The sequence below is a fragment of the Pongo abelii genome, chromosome 10 (assembly GCF_028885655.2).
Source record: "Pongo abelii isolate AG06213 chromosome 10, NHGRI_mPonAbe1-v2.0_pri, whole genome shotgun sequence".
NCBI lineage: Eukaryota > Metazoa > Chordata > Mammalia > Primates > Hominidae > Pongo > Pongo abelii.
In genome coordinates, this window is record NC_071995.2 from 78,824,094 (window position 1) to 78,849,306 (window position 25,213).

General features: G+C 32.8%; 1 protein-coding gene across 1 annotated transcript in view; it reads left to right on the forward strand.

Moving 5' to 3' along the window:
- Positions 1-25,213, forward strand: part of PTPRQ (protein tyrosine phosphatase receptor type Q) — a 216,451-nt gene that overhangs the window by 185,824 nt on the left and 5,414 nt on the right. The window contains exons 38-43 of the mRNA XM_024256953.3: positions 3,055-3,145; positions 8,340-8,416; positions 19,369-19,503; positions 19,701-19,826; positions 20,698-20,846; positions 23,513-23,648. Of these exons, the coding sequence (XP_024112721.1) occupies positions 3,055-3,145; positions 8,340-8,416; positions 19,369-19,503; positions 19,701-19,826; positions 20,698-20,846; positions 23,513-23,648 (714 nt within the window). The remainder of the gene's footprint in view (positions 1-3,054; positions 3,146-8,339; positions 8,417-19,368; positions 19,504-19,700; positions 19,827-20,697; positions 20,847-23,512; positions 23,649-25,213) is intronic.

A 25,213-nucleotide genomic window follows, 5' to 3' on the forward strand; every position in this document is an offset into this window, starting at 1 on the left:
CAAGACCTCCAGTCGTTTCATGTGTCACATTTTATGTCCATTTTAAGCATGCAAGGCCATGAAGGACTCTGGCCTTGATAATCAATACCCAATTACCAGGTTGATTGTTTTGATAGTAATGTTACACTGGGTCGCCTCTGGTGCAACCTGATCAGAATTATTCACCTACTGTGTGAGGAAAAGGTGCTCTTCTTCAGACCTCCCCTGTATTGGCAGCATGACCTTGTCTCTTCTCTGCTCTTTCATCCAGATGTAGGTGCAAATGTAGAATGCCATATTCATTAGTTTTTTTGTATTCAAGGTTTAGGTCATACTGTAAGTGTAGTTTTATATTTAACTAATTATTTTACATTTAGACACTAAATTATTTCATTTTACATTTACCTACTTGGTTTACATTAGTGATATAGATGAATGTGAGATCAGAACTTGATGCTTCCAGAAACTATACGAAAATTATTTCTAGAACTGTCTAAAAATAAAAAAACAGATAAGTAATGTCCATGTTTTACAGGGGGCCTTTTTAAAGTTACTATGGAATAAATGCTGTATCATATAATGAAAATGTATAAAATTAAGAATTTGTCACTTTAAATCTACTTAAAAGTTGGGAATAGTTTTTTTTTAACATTTTGTATATCTATAAAATTGAAATTATTTAAAAACATAAGGTAGATATCAAATCTTCAAGCTACTTTAAGAGTTATAAGCATCTTTTCTAACTTAGATGATTATTTTGTTATTAAGAAAGAGAGATTTCTACATGTCACCAAAAACATTATTTCTATTTTATTTTTTCCATGAAATTCCCAGTGGGTGAACTTCTGAAACAAAGAATAAAACAATTGGATTAAATAATTCAGAATTATAATCTTTCAGTCTCTTAGTGAATAATAACAAAAATGAAAGAAGATTAATGGTATTTCCTGCAGCCTTTTGGTTATGCTTCTTAAGAAATATTGGTCTGGACTTAACAAAATCAATAGTGCCATAAAATTCTTCCTAGCATTTAGACAGCAAGAATTCTCAATTTTTCAGGAACAAAAGTGTAATTTCACTAGAATAAGAGCGAATATAATTACATTATGCATGACCGAGTAGATAAAAAGTTTTATTAGCAATAACATTTTCACATATATTATATGAGAAAGTTTCTAGTTTAACTTTTTTGAAGACCATAGTTTGAAGAACTTTTTAAAAATTTCGTTTTGTCTAATGCTTTGTTAAGAATTTCTAAAGCAAATTATTAAATTATGTTTTAATAAACACATTTTTGGTGCATATATTTGATAAACCTTTTAACTCAGGACATATTCACTGATATCTTAAATATTTATAAGTTCCTACTATGTGATAGGCTTTGTATTTGCCACATTGATATATATTAAATCAGCACTTACCAGCTAAGTGACTTTGGGCAAATTTCTTAAACTCTCTGTGCCTCAATATCTTCATTTGTAAAATGATAATATCTACTTTATTAAATTATGAATATAAAATGATTGAATATAAGCAACACTAAGAACAGTAGCTGGCACAAGTATTAGCTATTATGATGATAAATTCTACCATAAAGAAGCTCATATTATGGTAAGAACTGCAGATGTGTAAAAATTGCAAATTTACTGTATCATGATGGAGATATGCATAAAGATTGACGATCAAATCTGTTTGTATATCAACCAGAAAAGAGTTCATAAAAAAGGTGACTTTCAAGATGAACTTTAGGATGAGCAGAAATCTAATGAGAAGATAAAGGAAAAAAGGTGTTCCAGAGAGAGGAAAATGATAGGGATGCAAAAACGGTCTAACTCATCTGTGGTCCCACTGAAAAGAGAGAAAACAATAGGAGAAAGAGCTATATAGGGAGAATTGTGGCCTTGTGCACCCTGATAAGGATAAGACTGCCCAGTGTAACATTACCATCTAAACAATCAACCTAGTGTTTGAGCATTGCTTACCAAAGCCAGAGCTGCTTAAGTCTAGAAATGGAAACTTTTATGTGAAATAATTATAAAATATAAGTGCTCTTTCAGTCCATTTAAATTCACCTTTTTTCTCCCTTCTTTATGTATTTCCAAAACTTTGACACAGGAAGCTGTTCTAGGACTCCTTATTGGGTTAAAAAAATTTTGTAAGCCTTTGGTGCCAACACATCAGAATTCAGATCTTACACCATTCCTGTCCCTTAATACGTACCCATATGTAAACAATTGTCCAGATTTTAATTTTGAGAAAAAAATAAGAAAGGGAAACTTATCCAATTAAAAGAAATAATTTATATTGATGTTGAAAAATTGTTAAAACACATATTTTTAGTGCTTTTTATGGAATTTGGCAAGTTGAGATTTCTAAAATGGAAAACTATAAATTTCACACATGTAAATTTTCAGCTCAACAAAATAATGAACATATTTTCTTATGCCAGACTTTAATGATGCTTGCTTTGCCAAGAGCAAGGTAGATAGATAATATCATAAATTTTCATCAAATGTTAATAATAGATCTTCTTGACCCTTCATCTACATCTGATAATTCTCAATCACACCTTTGCATTGCATTATTGATTTAACAATGCTTACTGAGAGCAGGAATTGACCTCTGGCATCTTCTCAAACTGACCAATGTTGTACCAATTAATAGGCATGAAATCACACTGCCTGAGGAGAAAAAACAAAAAATAAATCATTGAAATCCTTCTTCCTACTAAGTAGACATTAAAATATTAAACAATAGTGTGTACCCGATGAAACCATTAGTAACATATGTAAAATGGTCACTAACATGGTTGCCACATCTTAAGGCTTCCCAAAGTGCAAAGAAATTGTCTCAGAAAGAGCAATAGCCCAGCTGACCGACTTTATTCAGGATATTTTTGGTGAAAGCCTAGGTGAACTCATTACTGTTAACTTGACCTTGTTTCCAAAGTTATGATAGGTGCTTTTAATTTAAAAATTAAAAAAAAAAAGTTAGGACAAATAACTGTCTTTTAATAAGTGAAATTTCTTGTTTACCTCTGATAAATGTAAACTTTGCAATGACTTTATTTTACAGGAATTACCAAAATTTCTTCAGGATCTTTCTTCAACTGATGCTGATCTGCCTTGGAATAGAGCAAAAAACCGCTTCCCAAACATAAAGCCATGTATGTGCATTTGTTGGTTTTGGTTTAGCTAGGAAGTATTTTTAAATGCCTACCATCTTAACTTTTTTGTTGTTTCCTTAATATATTTTATTTTATATTGTTTGAATTATACTAATGTATTTTATTGGCAGTGACTATCAAATTATATTTCTTTTGCTTCGTTCATATTTAACTAAAGTTCGTATACGTGGTTTTCAGTTTGTTCACACAAGTTCACTTATGTAGGTGCAAGAAACTGTAGACCTAATAGTTTCTTAGCTTTGTAATTTAACCCAAGTAATGAACCTGTTTAACATCTTCCTACAGACCTAGCATCAAATGCAAAGGGAATATTCTCACTTATCTTTGTGCATTAGTTTCTTTTAATAGCATAGCAGTGTTTTCCTATGGAACATAAAAAAAAATGCATTGTAAAATATTCATTGAAGATCAGAGTAAATGTGCACTTACATGAATTCATTTTACATGAGGCAGAATGAGCTTCACCATAGTAAATACAGCTTCATTTTTCAATCAATAAGAAAATAAACAGTGTTATTGCTTAAAGAATTAACAGTGATGTGAAAGGAAAATAGGACATTTCTCTGTTACTAATAGCTATACGTTTGCTATTATGTTTTTGAACAGATATCCCTATTTTCAATATTCTGATTCAATACATTTTACACTATGAAATTAAAAAGTGACATTGTGATGTCCTGAAAAGTTTCAAAGTCTAGAGTTTTCAAATGTTCCCAGTTTTAAAGATAATCTACATCTGTGTGTGTATAGATATATTTTTGTCTATGCCTTTTCAAATGTATATTGGGGGAATTGCTATACTTCTTAAAAATTGAACTCTTCTTTCTAGAAAGACATAGACCTAGAGAAGGATGTGATCACAGAATGTCGAATTGTAAAGGACATACATAGGAAGAAACAGACCAAATTCCGATATTCTAGAACTAGAGAATAACTTATGAAGTTCACGAAGGAAACAAATGTAAGGAAACATGATATAGGAAGTAGTAATCTACTAGAACCTGTTAATTTCTAAGAGATAGAATAGGATGAAAATACAAATAGCTTTAACCACCTAAATCCTTTCTGCAACAAAACAAATCATAAGTAAATGATTTTGAGAGCAAGATAACAAGACTTGGTTAGAGGAAATAAAGAAACATTCATAATTTCTTTCTTTCTTTCTTTCTTTCTTTCTTTCTTTTTCTTTCTTCGCTCTCTTCCTTTCTTTTCTCTTCTCTTCTTCTCTTCTCTTTTCTCTTCTCTTCTCTTCTCTTCTCTTCTCTTCTCTTCTCTTCTCTTCTCTTCTCTTCTCTTCTCTTCTCTTCTCTTTTCTTTTCTTTCTTTTTGGACTTTTGCTGTTGTTGTCCAGGCTGGAGTGCAGTGGTGCAATCTTGGCTCACTGCCTCCTGGGTTCAAGCAATTCTCCTGCCTCAGACTCCCAAGTAGCTGGGATTACAGGCATGTGCCACCATGCCCAGCTAATTTTGTATTTTAAATGGAGACGGGTTTTCACTATGTTTGTCAGGCTGGTTAAATTTCTAAGACCAGGACATTTTTCAATGCATCCTTTTATTCTTTCTTTTAGGTTGGATGCAATGTAAGTATAAAAGTTATGGACATTCCCATGTCTTTATGTTTATCTGCACCTAAATTTCATCCAGACTGTTTGCTTCATGCTTATTTGGTGGTATTCTGTGAAAATAAATACTATAATCTGATTAAGGGACAGTTACTGTGGAATAATTAGTATTTTTTCAATTGTATAGAATTAAGAGCTGGGCGCGGTGGCTCACGCCTGTAATCCCAGCACGTTGGGAGGCTGAGGCGGGCAGATCATTTGAGGTCAGGAGTTCAAGACTAGCTTGGCAAATGTGGTGAAACCCCATCTCTACTAAAAATACAAAAAAAAAAAAAAAATTAGCCGGGCATGATGGCAGGTGCCTGTAATCCCAGCTACTCGGGAGGCTGAGGCAGGAGAATTGCTTGAACCTGGGAGGCAGAGGTTGCAGTGAGCCGAGATCGCATCATTGCACTCCATCCTGGGCGACAGAGCGAGACTCTATCTCAAAAAAAAAAAAAAAAAAAGAATTAATTTATAATATATCAGTATGTATAAAGTAAGTAATTCAAATATGTCTAACTTACTTCCAAGGAGTGTCTAATTTGAACTATGTAAAATTTGATATATTAGAAAGTTTTTTTACAGTGTGACTTTTCAATCACTTATTAAGATTTCAGTGCATTATTATCTGGGTTCCCTTTATGACTATAAGAAATGTTAGACAATTTTAGCTTATTACTTATAGGATGAGAAGAGAATAACAGTGGTTGATGGAACTAAATAAACAATCTTAAAGTAATAAAAAGGACTGAGGAGTATGACTACCCCAATTTTCCATATCTGAAGCTGAGATAAAAAATTAATCAGGTTTCCTGGGTTACAAATCTGTTTACCCGCTAACTACATTAGTGACTCTGGACATTTTATTCAGTGGTCTCTACCCCATAAGAGTATTGTAAAAATTAGACGAAATAATCATGTAAATTGCTTTGCCCAGTATTGGAACACAGGAAACATTCAAAATATTAGTTCTTATATTATTGGTTAATAGATCATTTCCTTTTAAGAGCTGCTAACTTTCTGGGTGAATAAGATTAATTCATAGGTATTTAGGCTACTGTCTGGAGATAACAAGCCCAAATCTCTAGCCTGGGCTAGACACCAAGCTGTAAAGTCACAGCCACATCTATTCTATGGGCAAAGTATACCCCCGGCTCTCTCTGTCTCTCTCTCTCTTTCTCTGCCTCCCCCCCCCTCTCTCTCTCTCACACACACACACACACATACACACTCTCACACACACATACACACACACAGTAGGAACAAGCAAATAAGATGTTTAAACTAAGTAGATTATCCTATTATGCTTGCAGAGAACCCATAAAGCTGCAAAAAATGTATTTTCCCTGCAGAGATTGAATTCATTTTAATAGAATTTGAATTTTAGCTTGAGCCAGCTAAATGAAGTCCATTGTTTCTCTCCCCTGAGTAATGTAAGAAGTAGAATGCCAAATATCACAGCATGTTTTAGAAGACATTAACTTAAAACACTTTAAGATACTAGAATTAGCAGCAAATACTTGCAGAAGAGATTTCCAAATCTCCATTTGACAGACGACCTATGACCTTCAGAAATATTCCAACACCACAAAGAAAAGTTTAGCTTGTAGTTGACCCAGATAGTTATAAGAAGGTGTATCTAGTGAATAGAAACATAATGATTCTCCTCCTTAGTTACAGGACTAGTTACAATGTCATTAAACTAGATCATATAAAATTCTATATTTGGGACATAAATCATTTGCAGAAATGTGTTTAATCATTCCCATTTCTAAACATAACCACATTGGGCAAGTAATTGTAATTACTAACAATACAACTAATTCATTTTAACATATTATGTGCTTAAGTTTTAAGAATGCAAGAACATGTATTGAGTGCCTATTATAAGCTTTCATGTAAATTTTCTTCAAGAGGATTATACAAAATCTGTGTTATAATGACATCTCATAGCTGAGGTAACCGAGGAGCAGAGAAGCTAAGCAGTTTACCCAAGGCCATATGTATGGTAGGCAGATCATCTGGAATTCAGACCCAATCCTGTTTACTCATTTTTCCTCCTTGAAAACAAACAACCCATCAAAACAATTAAGTAGTGGATATTTCATGTTTAGTTAAAATTATTACTGGATGTTTCAATTATAATGCCAACTTGGTAAAATTTCTCAGGAAAAATAATTTCTGACATTTTTCTTTGAAGAAAAGTAATGAGTACAGGGTATCTAATTTTACTAGCTCTTAAAATATTCTAAAAAGTAGTAATTAGAAATTTGAAAGAAAGAAAAGGCAGATAAATTAATGGAAAAGAATGAATGGTCTAGAAATAGACCTAACTATCTAGAAAACAAAGTGGTGTTCCAAATCAGGGAGAAAAGATGAAATGTTAAAAAATTGATACTATTTGTTGTTCCAACGACAACAGATAAACAATAAAAGATATATTTATACCTCATTCCTCAAAAAAAAAAAAAAAAAAGTCCCAATGGGCCAAAGATTGAAATACTTAAAACCAGAAAAATCTGTGAAATTTTCAGAATAAACTAGAATTTGTAAAATAATAATAATTTATAATGACAACTTTGACAAATGGTACAAAATCCAGAAGTCATAGTGAAAAATAATGAGAAATTTGAATGCATAATAATATAAATTTTTGTATGACAAAACTGATAGACAAAGTCGAGGACAAATGACAAACTAAGAAGAAAATTTTAATTCATATGACAAAAGGCGATATGTGGCCTTCTGTTTTTAGCATACTTTTTTTAAATAAAAGTGAGAAAATGTGAAAGGCAGTTAATAGAAAAGGCATTAAAATGGTCAATAAACATAAGGAAAGAAGCTCGGTTTCACTTGTATTTAAGGAAATCAAAATAAATATTATGAGACATCAATTTGTATTTGTCCAAAGAACATAAAGTGTTTAATAGTACCTTGTGATAGTGAAAGTAAGAGGAAACAGAATTTTTCAAACACTTTGGTTCAGAGTATGAATTGTTAGAGAACAATTGAGAAATGTTTTTCAAAATTTGGAATGCATATATATAAAATCTAAAAATTTTACTGCTGGTAGTATATTCTACAAGTATACTCCTATATATATGCAAAAATTTCAATTATATCTATTCAGCATTTTATAATTACAAAGCGGATCATTTAAATAATAATAAAAGGCTAAATAACTACGTTATTATATATTCAAACAGTGAAATACTGTATAGCTTTTAAAAATAATGAACTACATATCTTTGTTTATGCTGATATGGAAAGACATAGGTAAATGAAAAAAACGATTTGTAGAACAGATTTTATATCACTCCATTTGTAGCTAAAGAAAATTAGAATATAAAGAATATGTACAGAAAATTCTGGAAATATATACAAGGACATATTAATAGTCATTGTCTCTGGGTGGTGGAAATATGGGAGAAGAAATAACTTTTTTAAATTTACCGCCATCTGTGAAATTGGAATGTTATATTATGAGCTCCTTTGTATTACTTTTATAGTAAAAAAAGTAGTAACAATTTGAAAAGCCAATTAGCATTGATTCCTTATATTTTCTTCTAGATAATAATAACAGAGTAAAGCTGATAGTTGACGCTAGTGTTCCAGGTTCGGATTATATTAATGCCAGCTATATTTCTGTAAGTTACTATTTCATATATTTTATAATTGTATAAAACATAATTACTGAAATTGTGTTATCTTTCTAATTACTTAAAACGACAAATTTATCACAACTCCTATGGATCTTAATATGCTAGTTATTTACAACCACATTGTGTACCCTCATTTTATAGATGGGGATATGGATATGCCTAACAGAGATACTAACTTATCAAAAATTATTTCACTAGTATGTGGCAGATATTCAACTTCAGGCTACACATCCCTGATCTTTCCACTAATTCATATGCTTTGTTAATGTATTCTCCATACACAGTGAAGTTTGCCAATCTCTGTGAATTAAAAATTATCAAATGGACAGTTATGTCCATATAACATGAAAATCTATCATGCAGCTCTTCCCTTCTAGAACTGCAGTCCTTCAAGCGGGTGATAATGCCATCACCATCATAGGTACATTGAAACCTTATATGCACTCAAGATCTCCACTTGGTTTGCACATTCATGGAATCTTAAAGAAGGAAGTGCCCTTAATTTGACCATTCACCTTGGAACTCTAAAAAATTCCTGTCAGCCTCTCCTGGCATTGATTCATCCACTTCTTCCTTAGACAGGTGATTCTATCTCTGAACAACTCTCTTTTACAGTTGTTGGGTTTTTTTTAACCAAGTTATGTCTCTTTATATTCTTACCCACTGAATTCTAATGCATAGCAAGCTTAACCATCTTCATTATGGTGAATCTACAGACACATGAAGATATCCTCTGCTGCCCACACTCTCCATAGGCTTTTTCTTATCCATAGGTCTTCTCACCCATGCCCACTATTTCCTTCAGTTCTATTAGGGCTCTTGTTATATGAAGTTCCACCCTTTCTCCAACATCAAACATACTTGTGCTGTGTCTCATTCCCTCCAAGCCTTTGTCATGGAAGAAAAACACGAATTAGTTCTAAATCTGATATTGGTTGATAATTAATCTAAAATTACAATCATATATTGGGTCCTGTTGTCAAAGGAGTGAATCATGGGAGAATTTAAGACTTTAAGACTTTTTAACCAGAGAAGTGAAGGAAAGTTTGGAGAAGCTAAGGTATTCTTTAAATTTCATTCTATTTTAATGCTAGAACTTTAAATCTATATTTAGAGAATTACATGAATTTACTATTATGGTAACATTTTATTCATTTATCAAATGATTGATTCCCTCTAAAATGTAATTCAAAATGTAAACATTTTGATGAAATCTTATGCTTACAATTTCCATTGTAATCTAAATTCTACAGCATGTTAAAGTTCTCTTGGATTTACAAAATGATGCATATATGCATTTAGATATTTAAATTTCATCACTACTCTAATAATCAAATGCCATCAAGCAGGACAAGGACAACTGGTTGTATCAGTGACCTATTGATTTGTATCATTTTTTATTCACCATTAAGTAGATACAAATCAACAGCTCATATTGTCTAATGTTCCATAAGGGATGACAGTACAGGATATGAATATAATTAAGAAGGAAAACAGACAATTTTAGTAGGTGTAGCTGAACCACACAGATTATGTAAGCAAAGTAATTTTCACAAACCCCCAGTGTCCCCTTTAAATATGATAGGTTGTCAGCATACAGCTATGAGCAAATGATAATGTGCAATAAACTAGGAATGATATGAGCAATAAACTAGGAAGCCTGAAGATATATATTCTGCTGTAATCAAGTGATGTTATAATATAATAAATCTTACAACAACATCACTATGACCCAATGTAATGATATGCATAATCATGCTGAGCTGCATGGTAAGCAGGCTCAGATGGAAGGCACTTTACAAGAAGGCGGATTTCCATATTGGGGCTGGCAGTGTACTGTCGCACTCAGAGAAATCTCCTTTGCTTGGGATGTCAAGAACAGATGGGAACAGATGTAGCAATGATACTGTAGTGGCCCTCACTTTCCACCTACATATTCACACAATCTTCACCTTAGAAAGAATGTGTGGTATCTCAATTTCCCCCTACTCCCAAGTTTTATGCGAAAGCACTTCCAATTGAAAGTTTATGAACACTTTTCCCAGGAGCAAAAGACAGAGGTCATCTATGAATGGATTCCGGGTTTCAATTTCTTTGGAAGCTATGGCAAAGAGAAGAGAACTATAGAGGGAGGTAGGAAAGAAAGCAAAATAACTAGTGTTCAGATAGAAACATGAAAAACTGAAGTCTGGGGAAGAGACAGAGGAGGACCAGCATATGGTCTGAGGGATGTATGTTAAGACTGGGACACTCCAGCCCAGGGTTTATAACTAGGCTAACATGCCAATGTGTGTTTTCCTCTGCCCTTGGCCATTCTCGAGAATGGTGCTCCCAGAGTTAGGACTTGGAAAGGCTGGAAGATTTTGATGAAGAATAGACTGTGAAAGAGGTAGGAAGAAGTGATATTGCAGCCCCATAATCTGCCACCAACAGTACAAATGAGTTTAGAAAGGTTTTCAAGAGGGTCAAAAGTGAAAATACTATGATTTTAGGTGTAAGAGGAAGGCTTATAATTAATTTTGAGGAAGGCTCATCAAAATTATCTCTCCTGTCAATTTGAGATGCCTGCAATTACTTTAACTTGATGACAGCTTTTAACACAATTAGAGATTAAAGGCTATCATGCAAATGGTTGCACTAACATTAGAAACATCAGATTTGTTCCTATGTTGATAGAGCATTATAATACTAAAGGATATTGTGTCCCTGAAAAAGTGAAATGAAAATGACTAGGAGATACATTTTATAAATCAAAATCAATTTATTAATATTAATTGTCCTCTCTTCTTTGATCCCTCCACACTTTGCATATTTAGCATAGCCTTTGTCATATTATAACTCATAGTGATCTCATTTATTAATTGCCTTCTCTGTGTGAGGAAGAGCATAAGGTACTGGGCACTATATGCGGATAAGCATGTATATTTCCTCTTATCTAAGTACCATGTAAGGATGGAGATTCGGTCTTCATGATCTTACTATCAGTCCTTCAGTATGCATTGAGGACCCCTAAAACACATACATATGAAAACACAAACACACATGCATATTTATATGCATCATTTACAAGGATTTGCTAGACAGTTTGGGGGATATTAAGATGAAGAATCTCTGCTTTTAATGGCATTGTAATCATACAAGAGGAAAAAATATCTATATATATACACACATATATGTGTGTATACATAAATATATTTGTATATGTGTATATACAGTTATATTTTATATGTATATATTTTATATATGTATATATAATATAAACATATATACATTTTGTATGTATGTATCTAGATATGTATATATATGTATATAAATTCTCCCACTATTCACTCCTTCAGCAATAGGACCCAATATATATATTGTAATTTTGGAATAATTATCAAACAATATAGAATATGGAGATATATTTGTATATGCCTATATGTATACATTTGTATATAAACATATACATATATGTGTATATGTACACACATATATGTACACATACACACATATACTTATAGGCATATACAAATATATCACCATCAATGCCCAACACATTTTCTTTAGCATAATAAAGCAATTGAGGGTGTTTGCAGGAGTAAATATAAACTGCACATTTTACATTTTTTTTCCCTAGAGCTTATATGGGTAAATAAAGAAAACCTGTTCAAGGACACTGATGGGCACTAAAATGTCATTATTTCCTGTATAATATGGATAAACTTTAACATAAAAAATCTGCAGTTTTTGGAAACCTTTACATTTATAGAGCACTTCAAAATTTTCAAAGCAATTTTACATTCCTTATTTTACAAATAGTATTCAAAATGACTCTCTGAGGTGTGCAAGAAAATAATGATTGTCTCTAATTTATAATTAGGAAACTGAAGATTGGCTTATTTAAGTAGCCTGCTCTACAGGGTACACTATTAGAAAGGACTAAAGTCAAAACAAGTGTTCTAGTCTCTAGGCCTATACATTGTTTTCATTATTAATACTTACTGCCTTCTTCTATACAAATTTAATGAAATACCATATCTTCACTAAACTTAATGCTAGAATTATTGAGAAAGTATGCAGATAATTAGGTTTGCACCATCCAACATTCACAGTAGTTAAATCTCAAAGGAAGCAAAAAAGGATTGGTCTGACCTTCTCCATCTCATATGCTATTCTAAAACTAATTGCATCTGCATATACAAATTCACTGGATATAATTGGATAACTGCTGTATGAGATTAGAATAAAGCATAAAAATATTGATTTGGAAGCAATATTTAAATTACCTTTTTAGCATGTAGTTCTACAATACCTGAGATGTAGTAGGCATTTAATAATTGTTGAGTTCATAAAAAGGAGGATTATATTTAGATGGGTAAATACATATGATTCAGAGTTCAAATGGACCTGAGTTCAAATTCCTTCTCTGCATTTTTGTAGCTGTATGACCTGAAACTTTCTGAGTGAAGTTTCTACACTGATAAAGTAGGAATAATAATCAACCCTACTTTATTCGTTGCTACTGAATCATATTTCAATTATTCATTGAATTACACATTGGAAGCACTTAATAAATACATGTTATTTTTATTGCTGTTGATGTTACATGGTAGTAGATTCTACATTTTCCTGGCTGATAATCCAGAGGAAAATCTCTGAGCTAATTTAAGGACTGCAATGAAAAGTGGCATCCATGGGTAAAGGTCATAATGAAAGTTGACATGTGGAATGAAACTTACATTTTGTTCCATGTATCACAGAGCTTTAAAAACCAGTAAACTCTATATTCCAATTAAAGGGCAAAAGTCCAGGCAAGAAGTTTCCTCTCAGAAAAAGTCAAAAGTTTGCACACACAAATTCAAAGGTAGAAGCAGAAATAGCAAACAGAATTGACATACTTTCTTCATTTTCATAAGATACAATGGAAATATCTCCGAAACACCTTGGGCAAACATTTTACCTGGTGCTTTACCATTTTCTGAAATAAATTTGCCATTACAGGAAGAAAACTTAAATGTGTCTTAGCTTCTTTATATGAGAATCACGGGGGAACTGTGACCATATAAATATATATTTAAATAACAGATAATACGTAGATATATGTATTAAAAATAAATATAAAATAATATTTCAAATCCTGGAAAACTGAGATCATATAATGTTAGTTTTGTAAATAAGTGGTAACAAGATTGTATAGTAATAATCCCAATTATTTATATATGTGTATATATAAAATATTATACAGTATAATATTTAGTATATAATATGTGATATATTATCTATTTTACTCTGTGTGGAACCTACTCCCCCCTTACAGGTACTGGCTTTCTGGCCTTGCTCACCAGTGGGTCTGCATACCCTCCCATATGTACTCAGCATAGAGAAGGGTCAAGTTGCCTCAGTCCTCGGTGCCACCTCCACATCATTCTCTATTCCTCTGCCCTAAAATTGCCAGCTTGAATTCATGCTGTCAAGCATAGGACACACTATTGCTCTTTTTGGAAGTTAACTACCATCCCCTAAGTCACTTTCTCTTGTTTCTTAAAGATTTCACTCCAGGATCACTGCTCCTCTCTCATCACTCTTCTGTCATAATTATTGATGATGTCAAAATTCATATAAAATATTGACTCATAGCCCTGCTCATCACTTTCTGGACCTCTTCTCTTGCAGTGACTTGCCTTCCACATGACCTCATCACTTTCTGCCATGTTCACAACCTAGACCTTTTCACCACCAAGAATTGTAGTCTCTCCATAATCTTGATTGCAGATGTCTCACTATCTGTCCAAATCCTTCTTTCCAGATCACTGGACTCTGATAATTCTTCAACTCTGCTCTGCCCTACAGCTCTTTGATTCTATCAAATTTTCCATTTTTCCTAACCCAATCAAGACTTCATTTTTTTTCTTGCTCAGCTTGAACTGCATGCCTATTTGTTTCCTTTCCTCTATTGTATATATCCTCAAGTCTCAAATTGATCTCTTATAGTCTCGACCTTTTGATAAATCCCCAAACTTTGTTAAATGAAACCCTCCATGGATTCTTCTCTGTGTTACTGGAAGTGTATTGGAGAAAAATTCATGATCACGCCAAAATATCTCACTTTAAACTCATGGCCACTAACCTCAAAAACACAGCCTCCTAATCTATTCAATCTCCCTTTCTTCTGGGAGATTCCTTCTCCTTCTTCTTTCTCCTCTGGCCTCTAACACTATATTCCTCATTTTCACCTACATCTGATGGCCTTGTTTATATTTCACTGATAAAACAAAAGCAATTAAAAGGGAACATCCACAAGGTCCCCTACCTGTCTGCATCTGTGTCCATATCTCAGTCTTTCTCCTGTGGCTGCATATGAACTGTCCTAGTCCCTGATAACAGCCAACCCTTTCACTTGGACACTACATGACCTCTCCCTTTGCCTCTCAAGAACATGGGTTGAGGAATTCTCTCTTCTGCATCATCAATTTTTCTCTTTTAGCAGCCAAACAAATCTATTGTAATTTCTTACATCATAAAAATATCTTGATATTATAGGTTTCTCTCTACTTCTCTATTGTTCTGTGTTTTATTCACATTATAGCCCCTTGAAGAATTGTCAACACTTACCATCTTCAATTCCCTTCTCTTATTTCTTCAGCACTCTCAAATAAGACTTGGACACTAAGCAAGCACAACACCGAATCAGCTATTTTCAAGGTCACCAATTAACTACTCAGAAAAAATAGCCTTAAGTCTCAGTCTCCAATTTATTTGATCTTTCAGCATCTCTGACTCTTTCATCTTAGTCATAGGTTCTATCTCATTTTCTAGACCTGCAAACAAAATAATTTAGAGCTCAGTACTTGAATTTACTATCTCTTTCCAAACTCTTTTTCTTGGTGATTGTAAGAGTCAGGGTTCTCTAGAGGGACAGAACTAATAGGATAGATGTATATATGAAGGGGCATTTATTAAGGAGTGTTGACTCACACAATCACAAGGTGAAGCCCCAAAATAGGCCATCTGCAAGCTGAGGAGCAAGGAAGCCAGTCTAAGTCCCAAAATCTCAAAAGTATGGAAGCTGATAGTGCAGCCTTCAGTCTGTGACCAAAGGGCCATGGAAAATTACTGGTGCAAGTCCCAGAGTCCAAAAGCTGAAGTACGTGGAGTCCGATGTTCTAGTGCAGGAAGCATCCAGCATTTCCCAGTCCCCTGACTCAAATGTTAATCTCCTTTGGCAATACCCCCACAGATATACCCAGAAACAATACTTTGTGTTCTTCAATCCAATCAAGTTGACACTCAATATTAACCATCACAGTGATGTCATCCAATTTTCATGACTTTAAGAGACATGAGCTGATTACTTTCAAATTTATGTCTCTAGTTTGGACTTCTTACTGAATTCTAAAGTCATATATCTAATTGCCTTCATGGCATTCCTACTTGAATATCTAATAGTGATTTCAAACACAATATGTCCAATGTGAGTTTTTTATTTTCCCTGCAAATCTGTTCATACTAAAACCTCAAAAGCACAGGCAGTAAAAAGCAAAAATATACAAATGGGATTATATCAAACTAAAAATCATATGCACACAAAGGAAACAATCAACAGAATGAAGAGACAATCTGCAAAACGGGAGAAAATATTTGCAAACTATTCATCCAACAAGGGATTAATATCCAAAATATACCAGGAACTCAACTCAATAGCAGAAAAAAAAAATACAATTTAAAAATGGGCAGATGAGCTGAATGAACATCTCTCAAAAGAAGACAGACAAATGGCCAACAGGCATATGAAAGAATGCTCAACATCACTAATCATCAAGGAAATACAAATCAAAATCACAATGAAATACCATCTGTCCCCATTTAGAATGGTTATTATCAAAAAGACAAAAAATAACAAATGCCAGCAAGAGTGCAGAGAAAGTGGAATTATTATACACTATTTAGTTTTCCTCAGAAAACTAAAATACAACCATCATTATGACCCAGCAATACCACTACTGGGTATATATCCAAAGGAAAGAAAATCAGTATGTCAAAGAGATATATATACTTATTCAATAAGTGTTGCACCACTATTCACAATAGACAAGATAAAGAATCAACCTAAGTATTCATCAACAGATGAATGAATAAAGAAAATATGCTATATATACACAATGGAATACTACTTAGCCATGTAAAAGAATGAAATCTTGTCATTTGTGGCAACATGGATGAGCTTGGAGAACATTATGATAATTGAAATAATCCAGGAACAGAAAAATAAATACCACATGTTCTCACTTACGCAGAGGCTGAAAAAGTTGATCTCGTGAAAGTAGAGAGTAGAATAGTGGTTAAAAGCTGGGAAGGGGAAGAGGTGAAAGTAAGAGATTGGTTAATGAATGCAAAATTACAGCTAGATGGGAGAAATAAATTCTAGTGTCTATAGCTCTGTAGTGTGACTATAATAAACCACAACTTATTGTATATTTTCAAATAGCTAGAAGGGCAGATTTTGATGTTCCCAACACAAAGAAATGATAAATGTTTAAGGAGATGGATGTGCTCGTTACCCTGACTTGAGTATTACACATTGTATACAGGTATCGAAATTGTCACACTGTATTCCATAAAAATGTGCAATTATTATGTGTCAAAATAATAAGAAAAGATTATTAAAAAACTGCTCATCTTGAGTCTTCCCCATCTTCCTTTGGAGTCATTATTGATTTCTGTGTTTCTCTCATACCTCATATCAAATCTATTAGCAAATTTGGTTGGTTTTGCCTTCAAAATGTATCCATATATGATCATTTCTCACCATCTTCATTGATATCACCCATGCTACCAATATTTCTTGGCTGAATTGTTACAATAACCCTCTAACTATTCTTCCTCCTTTCACCTTTTAAACCCCATAGGTTGGTCTATGGAAGCCCACATGAAACTGTTAAACCATACACTATGTTCAAAACCTTTCAGTGACTTTCTGTATCATTCAGAGTAAAAACCAAAGTCTTATAATTACTTTTTAGTACCTAAAGCACCACTTTTCCCCCCTGCTTTTTCTAGCTATTATCTGTTACTCTTCTGCCTCATTTACTCTACTCCATGCACCTGCTGTTCCTAGAACATTCCTGATACCCCTATCCTTTAAGGTTGTTGGATTTGATTTTCCTTCTACCCACAATTCTTTTCCCCCAAATCCTGCAGGCCTCACTTCCTTCCTTCTTCAAAACTTTCTTCACATTATCACCAGTGATATGTGAAGTTTGGAGATGGGCTTGGAGAACACTATGATAAGTGAAATAAGCCAGGAACAGAAAAATAAATACTGCATGTTCTCATGAAGGATTTATTTTTTCTGAATAACCTATTTCTGAACAGCCTATTTTCTGAAAAGCCGATTTTCTGAAAACTTTCTCTTATAGCCCTTATCACTTTTATAAATTCGATGTAATTTGCATATGTAATATACATTAATAGACAATGTCTATTTCTCCTAATAATAAAATAAATAAGGGTAGGAATTTCAGTGTCTTCGGTCAGTGATGAACCCCCAGCTCCTAAAATAGTGCCTGGAATGTAATAGTCACTCACAAATATTGACTGAGTGGAGAATGTGCATATTTAAAAAATCTGTAAAGAAATCAACCAAAATGTTAATGGTCCTTCACTCTGGATAGTGGGATTACAGGTGAATTCTACTTTCTATTATATATTTTTCTAAATTTTCAAAATATTCTACATTTAACATATATTATTTTTAATAGGAAAAGATCCCTCACACTTTAACTACATATTTAGGTCTTTCAGTTGAGACTGGAAAGACAGAAAAGCTGTAGTATACTGTGTATTTAAGAGACTCAAGATTTTCTACAAGCAAATGTTCCTGGCTTGCACTGTAATTTGGGAAAATCACCTAAAGTGCCTCCTCATTATTCCTTAAAGTAAAATAAACTTGCTGGATTACATTTTAGAGTCCCTGGAAAATTTAAATATATGTTATTTTTTGTATATTACTATTCTCTGACTACTGAGACAATTTCAATGTAAAAAAGTAAATGTTACCTTTTATTCCACATTCCTTAAAGCATCTTCCTGTTTGAAATAGATGTCATTCCATTACTACTTTTTAACTTACACATTACCTTTCTTTAAAAGAAATCCACAGATACTGTTCACAATTATATAAACTCAAGTGTCATGCTTTTATGTTCCAGGTAAATAGACCAAATTTCAGAGAAATTTGATAAATATACACAAGAATGTCATAGTAGATTTAAGACAGATCTCATGTCCTATGAGTTTACTGTATTAGCAAAATGAAACTTCATATTACCATGTTTTTCTTGGGTCAGAACTCCAGACAGTAAATGCCACTAGACTAATGACTAATGCCACAGTTTAAGTAGATAAGTAATTTCTTAGAGGAAGAGTGTACATATATCTGCACAACCAATAAATACATGGCAAAAACATCATGGAGTGGGTTTAGAGAGCTGGTTCTGGGCTCAACCTGCCTTACCAATGTTGAGATCTTGGCAAGTTACTTCACCTTTCTAAGCTTCAATATCTTCATCTATAAAATGAGCATAATATTAGTACTAATTCACAATGATTTTATAAGAATATTGAATATAAGATGCTTAGCAAACTCTCTGCTACAAAGACTCAGATTTAAGACCTTTATTAAGTTCTGTTATTATTGTAAATATTATTATGTAGTCCTTAATGTTTTATTCAAAAGTTAGACATAAATTTTGAGAACCATTTGTTGTGTAGTACATCAGATTGTGAGGATAAATTTAGACGTTGGAAATTTTGAGTATTTAAGATTATCTAGTATTTACAGTATTCCAAAATATTAGGTAATTTTACAACCAGCATATGTTTCATGCGTTGATTGAAAACTAAAACACTGTATCTGTGAACATAGTGATGTAATGTTTGTAATTATATCCTTCTAGGGTTATTTATGTCCAAATGAATTTATTGCTACTCAAGGTCCACTACCAGGAACAGTTGGAGATTTTTGGAGAATGGTGTGGGAAACCAGAGCAAAAACATTAGTAATGCTAACACAGTGTTTTGAAAAAGGACGGGTAAGTTATTTGAAAATGTTTTACAAATGTTGTTTTATGATTGTGTTAACATATGTGTGAATATTTCGTCTAATACTGTGAGTCATAAATAACCTGGATATCTATAAAGTAATTTTAACTTAGTCATAATAACTGTGATATACATATATATCAATATAACAATGACTCTTATGACTGATGATTTTCTCTGAATGCAGATCAGATGCCATCAGTATTGGCCAGAGGACAACAAGCCAGTTACCGTCTTTGGAGATATAGTGATTACAAAGCTAATGGAGGATGTTCAAATAGATTGGACTATCAGGGATCTGAAAATTGAAAGGGTAAAAAAGGGGGGGACAAGGGAACATGATATAAAATATGAATGATCTAAATGTCTAAAATAAAATTAATTTCTAGAACTATCCCTTTCAAGGATACCTGTATATTCAACAATGCTTTTGTATTGTCTTCTGAACAGAATTTTGAATCGATATCCAACTTTAGTATCAATGTCACTGTATTTGTTCCAGATCACTCTAGTTAAAGTCTGTATTAACCAATTAGCATCACATTCTTAGGTTGACAAGAGCAGAAAAAGGAGAGAAAATGATGAGGTCACTAGCTTTATTTTATCTAATGAAGAAACTGTAATATTTGACTTGAGACAGCAGTTTCCCAAGTCACTCATCTCCTGAATCCTAATAATTTGATTTTCTATTTAATCTGCAGCCAGATAGAAAAGGTAGTATGGAATCTCACTTTATGGGATCTTCATGGGATCACTTTATGGGATCTCAGTTTATATAAATGCCTATACACACAGAAGATGATATAAGTTATACTTTTCACATAACAGATGCTCAATACCTGTGTATCAAATAATTTGTGAATATGTTCATTTAAGTTTTGGGTCAAAATTGTTTCAATACCTATTATCCTGAGTGCTACAAAATGGTGTACTATATTTGAATATTAGTGTCCTATATTAACATTTATTTCCAAGCTTTGTTATTGTTTTCATTCATACTGAAAGGCAATTCTCTTTATCATAACAATAAAAATCTCTCTTATAGGAAATAATGAAAACATTTTGTTTGGTTTGGTAAATAGTCATTTTTAAAAGATCACCTTCAAAAACTGGGACAATTGCCTTCAACCTTCATTGTGGAACTTAAATAATTTTGTCATTCATTAATCCGTCCCTTTGTCTAGCATGGGGATTGCATGACTGTTCGACAGTGTAACTTTACTGCCTGGCCAGAGCATGGGGTTCCTGAGAACAGCGCACCTCTAATTCACTTTGTGAAGTTGGTTCGAGCAAGCAGGGCACATGACACCACACCTATGATTGTTCACTGCAGGTAAGAAAGCGATCAGAAATGGCCTTTGAACCCATTGGTCTTTTTATTATTGTAATTCCATTGGTTATTTTTTATAAAATGTTCATGTAAATTTCTTTCAGCTTGCCATCTTCAGAGATTTCACATTTAGCATTTCTAGACACATTGGTATGATTTATGTTTTCTGACATGATAGATCTAAATCAGTCTTGACTCGAGTCTCTTTCACAATTGAAGTTTGGAGATTAGAGGAAAATGTAGTATGAATTCTACTTACATGAGATACTCAGAATAGGTAAATAAATAGAAACAGAAAGTAGAGTTGTGGTTATTAGTGAGGAGGGAGATGAAAAATTATCATCTAATGGGTACAGACTTTCTATTTGGGATGATGAAAAGTTCTGGAAATATGTAGTGTTGATATTTGTACAACATTGAGAATATACTTAATGCCACTGAATTGTACATGTAAAATGGTCAAAATGGTAGATTCTCTGTTATTCATCTTTCACCACAATAAAAAGATTTTTTTAAAGTAACAATAACTTTTAATATTTTTAACAGGAGTGTACTATAATTAATGTGGTTAAATACTGTACATAAGAAAAGATAAATTCATTCAGTTTTTAAACTTTTAAAAAACTCAATATGTAATTTAAATGATTATACATTTTCCATAAATTTCTGGATTTTTAAAATTATAAGACTAACACATAAATGCTTGCTCATTATAAAATATATGAACAATGCTTATATTTATAAAACATGTAGACCAAAAAGTAAAAGCCTCAATTTTACCTTCTCAATTTTAAATCCCTCCATATAGGTATAAAACTTAATATAATAGTATACACTAAAAACAGTATAACAATTTGCTTCTACAGTCAGTGATTGATTTTATGCTGGCATCACTGATGATTAAAACTTTTGATGGACAATAGCTGCCTTCAGTTTCTCTGTATCATGCAAATACACTGCCATGGGCACTAAAGGAAAAGTACTTTCTCCTTTTTAGCCTCAAAAAGAGTAGAGTTTCCTCCTTTGTGATTTAAATAGATAAGAGATAAGAAGAAAGTATGTTCATATTATTGACCATCTTTAAATATCATTTGAAAACCATCTGCTAAATATTTATCTCCAACTCCAACTTCTCACCTTGACTTTAGACTTCTACATTTAGCTTCCAATTCAACTTGACAGCCTGAATGACTAAAAAGTTCTAGAAATTTGATGTGTACAAAACAGAACACTTGACTCAATCTCCAAATTCACCCCTGCTCAGTTGTTCCTATCTTGGTAAAAAGCAAGTCCGTTCTGTTTGAGCCAGAAGCCCTGGAGTCATCCTTGATTCTGCTTCCTCTCACATTCCACATCTAACCCACCGGCAAATACTTTCATCCCCGACTACCCCTCACTCCTCACTGTACTCTCATCTCCCTGGTCTCCCCTGATTTTTGAACATTCAAAAATGCTCCCACCTCAGGTCTGTTCTCATTTTGCTTCTTCTGGCTACCATGATCTTCTCCCAGATACCCACATGGTGTGCTCCCTAACCTTATGCTATTTCTTTTCAAATATTACATTATCAGAGAAGTTTTGTCTGCTGACCCTATCCTACCCTATCACCCTCTATCTCCTTAACCTGATTCATCTTTTTTTCAGTATGAGACTTCTTACTACCAGGCACGTTCTTTGTCTGTTTATTTATGTGTCGTTTTCCTCTGGACTATAAACTCTATAAGTGCAGGGACTTTGCATTGTTCACTGCTATGACCCAGGTGCCCAGAACAGTGTTTGACACTCAAAATATATTTAACGATTCAATGGCTGTGTGGCATATATGTATACATGTTACTATACTCAGTTTTATGTTGCAGGCTCACAATTTCTTAGGTCAAATCATAGGAAATTGCCAATATTTGAATGTTTCTTACTACAGAAATACAAAAATGGCAGTTTCATGTGGTTCAAAGTAATATTTATAAGACTAGGTGAACTTTCAAAATTTTTTTTCGATTAACTTCCTCTATTAACCATTTAATTTCCTAGGAATCTTGTCTTTCTGATAATAGGAATTTCTGACAATAGGAATTTCTGAATCAATCTTGTGAGGTTTATCAGTTAACAGTTTCTATGGAGCATATACCTGTCTTTGAGTATTAATGTAATTTTTTAAATGAAAATAGTTTTTCAATTTTATTATCTATAGGAGGCAAAATAAATTCTAGAGAAAGTGAAAAGGACAATTGCAATACTATTTTTCAAAAAGAAGCAAAGAAAATGCTGTATGAGTTTAATATTCTACATTTGTAACATTTAGCATTTCTTCTGGTAACTGAATATTTGGTCAATACAGAGTCTCTGGTATTAAGAATTTTCAATGATTTAAAAAAATCTCTATACTTCAACAACACCCCCTAAAATATTAACAAATAAGAGGTTAAGTTCCACTGATTAAAGAAAGAGAAACTCAAATATTTGATAGCATATTAATGATAATCATCTTGCCTTGTTTAAACACAGTCTTGGTAACCATAAAAAATCCAAAGAAACTCCAAAGAAAATCTGCCTCCACATAAGAGAAGAAACTGTTAGAATTTATTGCTATCATAGCTCATTATCTTTATCCCCATCAAAATGAACAACCCTTTGCTGAATAATTTTCATGTAATTTACTCTTCCTGTAGTGCTGGAGTTGGAAGAACTGGAGTTTTTATTGCTCTGGACCATTTAACACAACATATAAATGACCATGATTTTGTGGATATATATGGACTAGTAGCTGAACTGAGAAGTGAAAGGATGTGCATGGTGCAGAATCTGGTAAGATCTCTAAACCTGAACTGCATTCTAAAGTTCTAGAATTTCCACATGGGAGATCTTAGTGGCAGCAATCTGGATGGACATGAGCTTGAAGCTGTGGACACCTTCTTTTCCTACATTATAAGCCTTTTGGGGAGGATTCGGGAGGGCAGCTGATAGAGATTATAGGAGAACTAATGCCCACATGCCATAGTCATCCTGCAGCATTGTTACTGATGGCTCATCTTAACTTGTTATACAGATAGGCATGTAGGAAATAACTTATAAAATTGATTTATCTTTATCATTTAGCAACTTTGGGATATCTGGAAATGAACTCAAATCAATATCTTTTCAATATCATTATCTTCTGAAAAGTTATAAATGAGAAAACAGTTTAAAATATTGACTGTAATGAAGTTCTATGGGTTTTACTTCTCCATATTTATCCCTATTGCACACCAGTACTAATAAAGTTTATTGTAGCATGCTATCAACTATTAACTGGGAGTTTTTTGTTTGTTGTTTTGGCTTATAGGCAAAAAATATTTACAAAATATATACAATTTTTATTTTAAACAATCATACAGTACTATGGTAATGAGGCTTAAAACCCTCTACTGAGTGTCTACTGGGTTCCAGGAGCTATACTAGACCCTTCACATGTATTATCTTATTTAATCTTTATTAAGTTAAATTCTTTATTTGTAAGGCAGGGCCAGTAAAAACATAAATATTACTGGCTCTGCTTTACAAACAGGGAAGCACATGTTCCAAGAAGTTAAATGATATTCCAAGATAATATTACTGGTAAGTGCCAGAGCCAAAATTCAAGCCCTAGTCTGTATAACTACAATATACACAATATTCCTATCTGTAGCTTTGGATTGGAATTTGTATGCTACACAAATAGAGATTTTCTTGCAGTAAATACACAGGCCTGCTGTAACAGTATTTTCCAGGTTACATTCTAGAAAACAGAGGTGGTATCAAAGTAGTTAAACATTTCAGAAAAAGAGTTATTTGCTAAAATAAGTATGAGAAAGAATTAAACTGATTTTTTAAACACATAAATTTTCACGGTCTTAATGTTAATTTCACTGACAATTACAAAGACAGAGCCCTATGGACAACTTTTCCTAAACTTCGATGATTGTAGAACTCTTCAACCATTTTTGATTCAAACCTGTAATACCATGTCATGGAACATTAATCCTCCTTGGAAGATTCTGTTCTAGACCAGAGATATCCAAACTTTTTGGACAAATGTCCCTTTTAGGAAAGATATTTGAGCTTCTACTGTAATACAGATATATTTATCTTTAAATGTAGATTATTTAGTTATGTAAATTATAAACATAAATAAAATAAGAAATTGAAAAGCATGAGATAAATATTGAATAAAGAATATTTTCAAAACCTTGCTAATTGCTAAGGCTACTTATTATTAGGTATTCTCAAAAAAGAAAATATATACTTAGGACAAAATACTTCTCTTTTGATAGTGGTTTTAAGTATATATTTTACATTTTTATGCTTTTTTAAAAAACTGATCTAGCTTTTTGTCAGGTCTGATTACATTGTTG